The 12,925-nt window shown below is 36.9% G+C and overlaps 1 protein-coding gene across 9 annotated transcripts in view; it reads right to left on the bottom strand.

Annotated features, from left to right (window-relative positions):
• Positions 1-10,790: 10,790 nt before the first annotated feature.
• LOC144958336 (uncharacterized) overlaps positions 10,791-12,925 on the bottom strand; it is a 61,665-nt gene continuing 59,530 nt past the window's right edge. For 5 of the 9 annotated variants that reach the window (XR_013642397.1, XR_013642399.1, XR_013642401.1 and 2 more), the window contains one exon: positions 10,791-12,817. Coding sequence is in view for 4 of the 9 variants with exons in the window: in XM_078890245.1 (XP_078746371.1) it covers positions 12,888-12,900 (13 nt within the window). In the remaining 5 variants the exon portion in view is untranslated. Of the gene's footprint in view, positions 12,901-12,925 lie in introns of all 9 variants that reach the window. The other 4 variants (XM_078890245.1, XM_078890246.1, XM_078890244.1 and 1 more) reach the window with 1 other exon arrangement.

Here is a 12,925-nt window from a genome sequence, read left to right as displayed (position 1 = left end):
CATATATTTGTCTCTTTCTTTCATACAGTGGAGTCCACATAATCTGGGTGGACACTTCTGACCTCTCATGGTTGGCAGGAGGTCTCTTCCTGTGTCTTCTGTCCCCCTATATCTGTTTTATGAGTTGCTCTGTCTTTGTCCTTGGCTGAAAGGGAAACAGTCGAATGTTTGATTTATGGGAGATGATTTATTTTTGTTTGTTTCTAAGTCACCTCTCTGTTATGTATTGTTATATTATATGTTGTTTTGAATGTATAATGTAAGCATTTCAGTGTGTTCCTCTCAGTGGGATCCTATATTTGTGTCTGGATGAGAATTTTAGATATTCTCAATCTAAATACCTGGGTGGGGTTCCTTACCTCCCATAGTGGGCAGGGAGATACATATCGTAGCTTCTATCCCCTTATATCTGTTTTCCAACTTGCTTTCTGTCTTTGTCTTGGAATGAGATTATACTTGGTTTTGTCCTGGCCCTGGCTGGAGTCCTGGCTGGGAGGGAAACAGTCAAATGTATAGTTATTGTTTTGGGAGATATTTTTTTCCTTGTAAATCATCTCTCTGTTTTGTTATTTTGAATGTATAATGTAAGCATTTGAGTGCATTCCTCTTTGTTGGAATTTATGTTTGTGTCCGGATGAGACTTATAGGTGATCTCAAACTAAAGTACATTGGTGGTATGCTCTTGGAATCTACATCTGATCCCTATTTGTTCCCAGTTCCCCTTTGTCTTACTTTCTCTTTGTGCATTAATTGTAATTCTAGAACTTTTTACTATCCCATTTTCTTCCTTTTTTACTGACGCTGATATAACCTTTATGTGTTGCAAGCGCCGTAAAACCCTTAAAAACATGTTTAAAAACCCATCAAACTAAGTACACTGATAGTATGCTCTTGGATTCTACATCTAAATAATAATACATGACATTTATAACGCACATTTTCATCACTGGGTGATGCTCAATGCGCGAAACAATAATACAGTGACATTATTATACAAATGAAACATTATACAAACTACATAATATTATCATTATACAACAATGTAATAACTAAACATAAAGTCATTAATACAAGATATGTTATAATATATCCACATGCTATGTCAAATACGGAAATAATATAAAATAATGATATGTTTGTTTGTTGTTTTTAAGGGTTTTACGGCGCTTGCAACACATTTAGGTTATATCAGCGCCAGTAAAAAGGAAGAAAATGCGATAGCAAAAAGTTCTAGAATTACAATTAAAGCACCCAAGAAAAAGTAAGACAAAGGGGAATTGAGAACAAATAGGGCTCAGATGTAGATTCCAAGAGCATACCACCAATGTACTTAGTTTGAAATCACCTACAAGTCTCATCCAGACACAAGCACAAAATCCAACAAAGAGGAACACACTCAAATGCTTACATTATACATTCAAAATAAAAATAATAATACATAACAGAGAGATGATTTACAAGGAAAAAAATATCATCTCCCAAAACAATAACTATGCATTTGACTGTTTCCCTCCCAGCCAGGATTCCGGCCAGTGCCAGGACAAAACCAAGTAATATCATTCCAAGACAAAAACAGAAAGCATGTTGGATAACAGATAAAGGGGGATAGAAGACACAGTTTGTACCTCCCTGCCCGCTATGGGAGGTCAGGATCCCCACCAAGTAAAATAATGATATAATAACATTAACTAAATTAACATTCATATTGAGGTCAAATTACAAAGATGCATTAATCAAGATGTGTTTTAACAAAGAGATGGTGTTTTAACTTTGATTTAAATATTGATAAGGACTGCGCTTCTCTTATTCTTTTAGGAAGAGAGTTCCAGATGGAAGGTCCGACGTGACTGAACGATCTGCCGCCGTAAAATTTATATTTATATTTATTTGTAACAATTAGCTTTGTAGAATCTAGTGCAGAACGTAGACTCCTCGTTGGCTTATAAGTTTCTAAAAATTCAGTAATATACAATGGTGCTTGATCATTAAGGCACTTATAGCACAATACTGCTAGTTTGAATTCGATTCTCACTTTAACTGGTAACCAATGCAGCTCATACAAAAGTGGCAACGAGTAGGATGTTATCTTCTTTCTTAAAATCAATTTAGCAGCCGCATTCTGGATACTTTGAAGGCGTGATATTTTATCGTTGCTTACATTCGAGATTAACGAATTACAGTAATCTATTTTGGATAGTATGAAAGATGTTATTAGTTTGCATGTTACTTCTCTTGTTAGGAAAGGTCTAACTGAAGCAATTCTTTTTAATCCTATTGTCAAACTTCTACATAGAGAATCAAACTGTGCCTGCATAGTCATATGTTGATCTAGCATTACCCCGAGGTTTTTCACACACGTTGAGAGGTTAATTGTGCACCCATTTATATTTAGAGTAAACTTCAGAAAATCATCTTTCAAAACACTTTTTCTACCACACACCATCACCTCTGTCTTTTCATTATTCAGCTTTAACTTGTTAATTTCCATCCAGCATTTAACATCTCTAATACAGTCTTCAACACGGGTAATTAATGATGGGATATTACTAGGGATATCGCTTACATAGATCTGAGTGTCATCAGCATAGAAATGATACATTAATTTATTTTTAACAAAAATATCCGAAAGAGGTTGAGTATAAAGAGTAAAAATAACAGGACCAAGGACAGACCCCTGCGGAACGCCGTAATTTAGAGGAAATGTTTCTGATACTGCGCCATCGATCAGAACCGACTGAGATCTTGATGTTAGGTATGATTTAAACCAACTAAGCGCAGTGTCTCTTATTCCAAAAGTAATTTCTAATCGTTTAATAAGTATCTCGTGATCAATGGTGTCAAATGCAGCCGAAAGGTTCAACATAGTCAATAAAGAGACATGATTTTTGTCAATACTATTAAGAATATCAGTGCATACTTTTAAAAGGGCAGTTTCAGTGCTATGATGTGATTTATAGGCAGATTGGAAATTTTCACTTAAATTATTTAGATGGATATGATACAAAAGTCTTTTTAACACAATGCGTTCAAGCACTTTGGATAGATATGGAAGGTTGGAGACAGGTCTGTAATTTTTCAGTTCGTTTACATTTAGATCGGACTTCTTTAATAGTGGTTTAACAATGGCACGTTTTAAACGAGTCGGGGACACTACCTGAGACCAACGAATTATTTATAAGTTCAGTTATTGTTGGTAACAGTTCTTCAATACAAGTCTTAAGAATACTAGTTGGGATGGGGTCTACTAAGTCACAATATTTTGATGGGCTATCTAAAATGGCTGACTTCACTTCATCTTCAGTGGCTGGATCGAAAACATGTAGTGGCGTTCCATGGAATGGTCCAAAGCTCGGTGACGATGATGATGATGTATTGTCTAAGTTTTCCCTAATGGATTTTATCTTGTCGAGGAAATAGTTGGCAAAATTTTGAGCTAGTTCGGTGTTATTTCTAGACGCTGGAAGGGGTGTGGATTTCTTACTGCCAAGAAGGTCGTTTGCGGTGGAAAACAGTTCTTTGCAAGATGTAATGCTTTGAAATTTTTCGTTGTAGTGGGCCTTTTTTGCGCATGTGATGGCGTTATAAAGAGCCGACTTAGCTGCTTTGTAGATATCCTTAAATACCGTTAGGCCACTCTTTCGCCATTTCCTTTCAGCCTGTCTCTTTTTTCTCTTTAATTCCTTTATCTCGGAATTGAACCATCGCGAGTGTGGTCGATTCGATACGACCCGACGTTGTGGCGGTGCCTCACGGTCAATAATAGATCGCAATACTTTGTTGAAGTCGTTTATATTTTTAACCTCATTTATGACGTCACGAATGCTATCTTGTAAACCACTGATATCAATTTGTCTATAATTCCTTGTTGTTATGTTTCGTTTCGGGAGATCAACTTTCTTTAATACGATATCCACAAATAAAACTTTGTGATCGGATATCGCTAGGTCAACAATTTCGGTCTTTCTTATTCTATTACTTGACACAGGGGAGATGACCCAATCAATTATGTTGCCGGCCTGGTGTGTTGTCTCGGTGATGTGCTGGTGTAAATCGTTGTCGTGTAGGATTTTCTTAATTTTGGTGACTGTCGGAGAAGTGGAATTAAAATGTAACATCTGTTCCCTTTTTGAACCATTCTCCCTTGTTTTACTTTTTCTCCATGTCATTCCATGAAAAGAATGTCTGAAAATGTTTCATTTTTGAAATCATAAGAATATTCCTAATCAGAAAGTTTTTAACTGAAAATGTCACCAAAAAATTAATGGTTTCTTTGGTTTTTATCAAAACTTGATTATGTAGCTCCCTTTTGTCAGGTCTCCCACTGAATTTAATTAGTAAATTACAACGGGTACAAAATTCAGCAGCCCACCTAATATATCAAAAAAAGAAAATTCATTAATATCACCCACTTTTGGAAAATTTGCACTGGCTTCCTGTTCGCGACAGAATAGATTACACAATTGCTTTATTAGTTTTCAAACGATTTAAAATTTAGCCCCTCTTTATCTTTCTGAGCGGGTGGTTGGATGGGAGCATCACCCTTGAATCATATACCTATGATGTTCGCATGGGTGTACGATCCGATAGTGATGTCGTTTCTTCTTCTCTTTACTAGACTATCCTGCTTCTTTGGTTTGTGATTGTATTTTTGACAGGGGATATTTTTTTTTCTGTAAATCTTCTGCCTGTTTGTTCTTGGTTATTTATAATTTAGCTTATGATATCTTTAGGTTATGATTTTGATTTACATTTGTACTATTTTTGTTAGATTGTTTGTTTTTTTTTGTTTCAGCGGTCTCTCATATAACCTCAGTTGTGTTGGAAGAGACCTAAAGCAACAAACAAACAAACAAAACAAAATATCTTTCTGAACTTATAAACCTTAAGCCTGGAATCAGAAGCATTCTATCATCATACGACACCACTTTATTATCTGTACCAAAAAAGTAAGTTATCGGTGATCGCTCTTTTCAATGTTATGGCCCCAAACTCTGGAATACCCTACATCCCCCACCCCATTAGAGAAATCGAGAATATTTCAAACTTCAAATCTGATTTAAAAGCCCACTTTTTCAAAATTCAGTTTACACCATGCCGATTGTAATGTTTGTATACTATTATTTATTAAACCATTTTGTTTTTTGTTTCAATATTTAATTTTGACTACCTGTGACTGTAACGTAATTTATTAACTGTAAAGCACTTTGAGATGTTTGGTTTCATGGAAAGCACTCAACAAGTGTCTTATTATTATTATTATTATTATTATTATTATTATTATTATTATTATTATTATTATTATTATTATTATCATTATTATTTTTATTCTCGTGTGATTTCAATTGTAAATCTATAACTTTTTGGACTAGAATCCCATTTTCTTACTTTATACTAGCACTGAAATGACCTAAAAGTGACGAAAGCGCAGTAAAACCCTTAAAAAACAAACAGAAACCAATAATCCAGAATCCGCATAATCACTGCGTTTATTATTTTTCTTCCATGATTTAATATTTTGTCCATTTTTAATGAACTCATATCTGCCCCACTTTGTCTAAATGAAATAACTAACTACGGATATAAAGATCTTCGAATAACATAAATATGTAACTCTTTTCTTCTGCCTTGGTTTTTTTTTTCGGGGGGGGGGGGGGGGGGGGGGGGGGGGGGGGGGGGGGGGGATTGCCTTAGTTAAGTGGAAACTTTGCCTCTTGAATTTTGGACCAATAAGAGATTGTTTGGTTTTGTGGCAATTATTTCCTTTGATAAAAATTTAAGTTTTTAACGGATACAATAACTACCAAAAAAAAAATAATTTGTAATTTAAGCGCTTAGAGTCTGGTGTCTCGGAGTTATAGCGCTATATAAGTTTTCAGCATTATTATTATTATTATTATTATTATTATTATTATTATTATTATTATTATTATTATTATTATTATTTCCTGATTGTATTCGCTGGGTGGGGTAATTTGACTGCCCATCATGGGCGGAGAGGTCACTATTGCTATAACATCTATTCTTCTATATCTGTTTTCCCTTTTCCATGTTGCTCTCGGTCTTTGTTCTAGATTGGCATTGATTATTTTTTTTGTCCTTAGCTGAGAAGATGACAGTTAAATGGATAATTCCTTTTTTAGAGAGATTTTCACCCCCTCCCCCTTCTTAATCATCTCTCTGTTAGGTAATACTAATTTTTTTTTTCAGTTTTTGATATATTGTGCTTTGTAAACAATTGACTTTATCCTTCATAGCGGGGGTCCATTGTTCGGGCCTGGATGGGACTGTTATATTAAGAAATGATGTCATATCTGTTTTCCAACTTGCTTTCTGTCTTTGTCTTGGTGTGAGATTGCTCGGTTTTGTCCCGACCCTGGCCGGAGTCCTTGACTGGGAGGGAAACAGTCAAATGCATAGTTATTGTTTTGGGAGATGATATTTTTTTCCTTGTAAATCATCTCTCTGTTATGTGTTATTATATTTGTTATTTTTAATGGATAATGCAAGCATTTGAGTGTATTCCTCTTTGTTGGATTTTGTGCTTGTGTCTGGATGAGACTTAAGGTGATCTCAAACTAAGTGCATTGGTGGTATGCTCTTGGAATGTACATCTGATCCCTATTTGTTCCCAGTTCCCCTATGTCTTAAACTTTTTACTATCCCATTTTCTTCCTTTTTACTGGCGCTGATATAACCTAAATGTGTTGCAAGCGCCGTAAAACCCTTAAAAACAAAACAAACAAAATAGACCTGGGTGGGATTCCCGACCTCTCATTGTGGGCAGGGAGTGACTTACTGTGTCTTCTTTTCCTTTATATCTGTTTTCCAAATTGCATTCTGTCTTTGTCTTGGAATTGAGATTACTTGGTTTTGTCACGACCCTGGCCGGAGTCCTTGGCTGGGAGGGAAACAGTTGAATGTATAGTTATAGCTTTGGGAGATGATATTTTTTTTCTTGTAACTCATCTCTCTATTATGTACCGTTTTTTTTAAAAAAAATCATATGATTTGTAAACATTTGAGTGTATTCCTCCTAGTGGGAGCTTGTGCTGGTGTCTGGGTGAGACTTTTTGGTAATCTCAAACTAAGTACACTGATAGTGTGCTCTTGGAATCTACATCTGTTCCCTATTTGAACCATTCTCCTTTGTCTTACTTTTTCCTCAATTATTTTTAATTGTGCATCTAGAATGTTTTCAAATATCCAATTTTATTCCTTTTTACTGGCGCTGATATGACCTAAATGTGTTGCAAGAGCCGTCAAACCCGTAAAAATAAAAACAAACATGAGATGCTTTTAACTTCTTCATCTACCTCATGTTTTCCTATCATCTTCCCTTTTTGCTGACGATGAAATGATCTAATTGTGTTTCATGCACCTCAAAACCCTTAGAGAATCACACACACTTACACACACACACACACACACGCGCGCGCGCGCGCGCAACAAACATGCACAACACATTCATACCCCCCCTCTTCCTCTCTCTCTCTCTCTCTGTTTCTATCTATCTATCTATATCTATCTATCTATCTATCTGTCTGCCGGCCGGCCGGCCGGCCTGCCTACCTACATACCTGCCCGACTCACTCTCTTGTCTATCGATCTATTGTTTGTACACTCAGCCAGGACTTACAATCCAACTCAATAGAAACACACACGTTTATAATTCAAAACATTTGACTTCGTTCATCTGAACATAAAAATACATATGATCTTCACTGCAGTCGCTTAAGATAAACTCTCGGGGACCAGAAAATAAGTTATCCGATGTTTATCGTATCCAAAACTCAAAGGGAACAATCCTTCAGCGACACAACCGTATTTTTAATCTTATTTGTTATCCCCCTTTAATAAATACGCCCCAGAAGGACGACCAAGCTTCCAGTCAAACTCGACTAACGTCAGTGACTTTTTTTTTTATACTAAACACGTATTATCGTTGGAAGCGTCTTTTGATATGCAACAGGCATGCGATGATTTAAATTTAAACGTTCGGACAGGCAGAATGAGATTGGGAAAACAGTTGAAAGAGTTGGAAGCCGCTGTCGCCACCGTCCCCTAGCCTAATTTATAGATAAATACGTTTTTATGTTTGTTTTTATGTTTTTAAGGGTTTTACGGCGCTTGCAACACATTAAGGTCATATCAGCGCCAGTAAAAAGGAAGAAATGGGATAGTAAAAAGTTCTAGATTTACAATTAAAGTACCCAAGAAAAGGTACAAAGGGGGATGGGAATTGGTTCAAATAGGAATTAGATGTAGATTCCAAGGGCACACTATCACAGTACTTAGTTTGTAATTTGCGTTTTGCTGACGACATAAACCTCATGACTGAAAGCGAACAAGAAGTACAAGATATATCAGGTAATTGGTGTCTAATGCCAAAGTATAGATTCTCTCTTTGGCCAATTTAGTCACGCATGTGGCAGCCCAGCAACTAATCACTTACACATAAAGCAATGTAGTACGGCATTAAAATAAGTACAGAAAAGTCTCAGATACTGGTAGACAACAGAAATGATGGACATGCAGAATTTCAATCGATAATGACAAACTCAAGAAAATATCAACATTTAAATACTTGGGTGTTCTGCTAACCAAGGACGGTACCCATTCAATTGAGATTAAGACAAGAATAGGAATGTCAACAGTAACACGAACGAGACTGACAAAAATATGGAAAAGCCCAATCAGTTTGCAAATAAAAATTAAACTGTACAAATCACTGGTACTTTCCATCTTACTATACGGCTGTGAGTCATGGACATTAACTGCGGAATTAGAGCGCAGAATCTCTGCTTTTGAGATGGAAAGTTATCGAAAACTTCTGCAGATGCCGTATACAGAACACAGAACCGATAAAGACGTATTGGAAGAGGTGCAAAATCGTGCAGGACGACAGGAACCCCTCAACCACAGGTAGAAGAAGGAAACTGTCATGGTTTGGCCACCATGTGAGGCATGAAGGTTTGTGCAGAACAGCGATGGAGGGTACCATTGAAGGAGGAAGAAGAAGAGGAAGACAGGAAAATTTGGATGGACAATATCAAGGAATGGACAGGAATGAAGATGGAAGAACTCTTGGAGAAGGCCAACTATAGAGAAGAAGGCGGAAAGTGGTGTGAGTCTCATCTCATGTATCCCCCCGACTATCATCAGATCATGGGATGAATAAATGAAAAAAGTGTTTTGTTTTTGTTTTTAAGGGTTTTACGGCGCTTGCAACACATTAAGGTCATATCAGCGCCAGTAAAAAGGAAGAAAATGGGAAAGTAAAAAGTTCTAGAATTACAATTAAAGCACCCAAGAAAAGGTAAGACAAAGGGGAATTGGTTCAAATAGGAAACAGATGTATATTCCAAGAGCACCCCATCAAAGTACTTCGTTTGAGATCACCTAAAAGTCTCATCCAGACACAAGCACAGGCCCCCACTAAGAGGAATACACTCAAATGTTTACAAATTATATATAACACGTAAACAAAACATAATACAGTTCATAACAGAGAGATGATTTACAAGGAAAAAAACATCATCTCCCAAAACTAACTATACATTTGACTGTTTCCCTCTCAGCCAGGACATCCGTCCAGGGACAGGACAAAACCAAGTAATCTCATTCCAAGACAAAGACAGAAAGCCAATGGAAAACAGATATAGGGGGATAGAAGAGACATTAAGTACCTCCCTGCCCACTATGGGAGGTCAGGAACCCCACCCAGTGAAAAAAGTCTCATCTAGACACAAACACAGGTGCCCACTAAGAGGAATACTCTCAAATGTTTTACAAATCATATACAATATGTAAATAAAACACAATACAGTTCATAACAGAGAGATGATATACAAGGAAAAAATTATCTCCCAAAACAAACAATACATTTGACTGTTTCCCTCTCAGCAAGGGTATCCGGCCAGGGCCAGGACAAAATCAAGTAATCTCATTCCAAGACAAAGACAGAAAGCAAGTTGGAAAGATAAGGGGGGATAGAAGACACAGTAAGTACCTCCCTGCCCACTATGGGAGGTCAGGAACTCCACACAGGAAAGCAAGTTGAAAAACAGATACAGGGGGATAGAAGACACAGGAAGTACCTCCCTGCCCACTAGGAGGTCAGGAACCCAACCCACTATGGGAGGTCAGGATCCCCACCCAGATCCCGGATGCAGGTGGGAACAGTAGAATCCTAAGACTGTAACAAACAAACGTAGTTTGTGATCAATGCTTATCCCTGTAAAGTGCTTTAAGCAAGTTTAGTGGACATTGCGCCATATAAAAGCTTAAGTCTTTAAAAAATACGCTTTTAAAAACTCTACCCAAGCTTTACATTTTGAATAAGTGACTCGCCATCATTAAATGGTTTTATGTCGGGATAAATTGAACTTTGAACCTTGAAGCATGAATTTAGAAGTAAAATGATAAGAAGAACCAACTATAATTTTTTTTAATTGAGCTTTTATATAGCGCAATATCCACTAAACGTGCGCAAAGCACTTTACAGGGGGTCCCTGGGCAAGAGCAACACTTAACATTCACGACGAGACAACGTATTTTTATTATATAACAATTTTTTTTCTGACAGAAACAACGCTGTTAACGGCCAGGTAGTCATTTTACACCAATTTACAAATAAAATGGTGAGAGAATATTGTGAATGAAGTACCTTTTCCAAGGACTCAATTATGCGCCGCTCGGGACTCAAACCCAGGACCTTCTGAGTGTGATAGCACAGACCACATGATAGCCGCACAAAGATATGATGTCTTCAAGTCACAAAAACTAGAATCTAACGTTTCATCTCATTTTAATCAAGTACATTTCAATATAAAACCGATCTGAGAAAGTCGGTTACATTTAATAAATGAATGAATGAATGTATATGGCTGCGCAGTCTCTATGGACGCTTGCCGTGAATGTGTGCGTCACTTCCGAGTTTGTCAGTCTGTTTCTATTATACAGTTAGTAATTTGCCTCCATAAATCTCTTTTTTTTTGTTTGTTTGTTGCTTTAGGTCTCTTCCAACACAATTGAGGTTATATGAGAGACCGCTGAAACAAAAAAACAAACAATCTAACAAAAATAGTACAAATGTAAATCAAAATCATAACCTAAAGATATCATAAGCTAAATTATAAATAACCAAGAACAAACAGGCAGAAGATTTACAGAAAAAAAATATCCCCTGTCAAAAATACAATCACAACCCAAAGAAGCAGGATAGGCTAGTAAAGAGAAGAAGAAACGACATCACTATCGGATCGTACACCCATGCGAACATCATAGGTATATGATTCAAGGGTGATGCTCCCATCCAACCACCCGCCCATAAATCTCTGTCTCGTGCAAGTGTCCTTAGCTTTAGATAGAATGTCATCATGTGTGTTAATGTGCTGAGGTAGTTGGATGTTTCCTTGTGTTGTTTTTTTTGTTTGTTTGCTGCTTTAGGTCTCTTCCAACACAATTGAGGTTATATGAGAGACCGCTGAAACAAAAAAACAAGCAACCTAACAAAAATAGTACAAATGTCAATCAAAATCATAACCTAAAGATATCATAAGCTAAATTATAAATAACCAAGAACAAACAGGCAGAAGATTTACAGAAAAAAAATATCCCCTGTCAAAAATACAATCACAAACCAAAGAAGCAGGATAGGCTAGGAAAGAGAAGAAGAAACGACATCACTATCGGATCGTACACCCATGCGAACATCATAGGTATACGATTCAAGGGTGATGCTCCCATCCAACCACCCGCCCTTGTGTTGTTGAACTCATTTCAATGAGCTGTAAATGAGCTTTTATATGGCGCATAATATCAACTAAACATGATCAAAGCGCTTTACAAGGTGTCCCCCGGCCAACAGCAACACGTGACATATAGGAAGGGACATGACGCCTGTAAGGCGATATTACAATTTGTTACGGACAGAGACAACGGACAGGTTCTCTTTTTACACCATAGTACGGTGAGAGGATGTGAGTAAAGAGTCTTTTCCAAGGACTCAACTAAGCGCTGAGCGAGACTCGAACCCAGGACCTTCCTATCCGAAAGCGAGTGTCATATCACTAGATCACATAGCCGCACTTTAGTCAGTGATTTGTGTCTTGTCTATCATTCTGTCTGTCGATAAAGGGGACATCCGAAACGTTCTCTGTATATATCGTCATTGTTTATAGACTGTGGCTGAAATTTCAACCCCATCATTGTATTTTACGTTGTCTTAGTCATTATTCATTAGTCATCCCCATTACTGCTTTTTTCACATTGTCATGACATTATTCAACACAATAACTGTTTTTCGTGTGTCATGATGTGACATTCAACCCCATCATTATCTGTCACGTTGCGCACAACCAACATGACGTTCTCTCTCTAATAACTTTTCCGCCGGTGACGTCACAGACTATGGGTGACGTCCAATCAAGGGACGCTACACTTACATGAATCACATCGTTGTTTTTCACGTTGTCATGATGTAACATTATTCAACCTCATCGCTGTTTTTCACTTTGTCGTGATGTAACATTACGCAATCCCATGACTGACTGTCATGTTTTCATGATGTAACGTTTGGCAACCCCATCACTATCTGTCATGAAATACATAACATTATCAATTCCATCACTGTTTTTGTTTACCTTGTCAATATACATAATTCAACACAATTTTCTCTTTTTCACGTTGCCAAGATGCAACATTAGTAAACCGCATTACTGTTTTTTTCACGTTGTCATGGTGGAACATTAGGCAACCCCGTGACTGTCTGTCACGTTGTCATGAAATACATACATAACATTCTTTCAAACTATCCCTGTTTTTCACTTTGTCAAGATAATAATATAACATTATTAATCACAATAAATTTACTGTTTTTCACGTTGTCACGATACAACACTAATCAACCCCATTACGTGATATA

Source organism: Berghia stephanieae, chromosome 12 (genome assembly GCF_034508935.2).
Source record: "Berghia stephanieae isolate SIO BIC M18660-M18661 chromosome 12, UCSD_Bste_1.3, whole genome shotgun sequence".
In the NCBI taxonomy this organism is placed as follows: Eukaryota; Metazoa; Mollusca; class Gastropoda; order Nudibranchia; family Aeolidiidae; genus Berghia; species Berghia stephanieae.
Note: the sequence above shows the minus strand (reverse complement) of the source record. Positions and strands in the feature narration are given on the sequence as shown.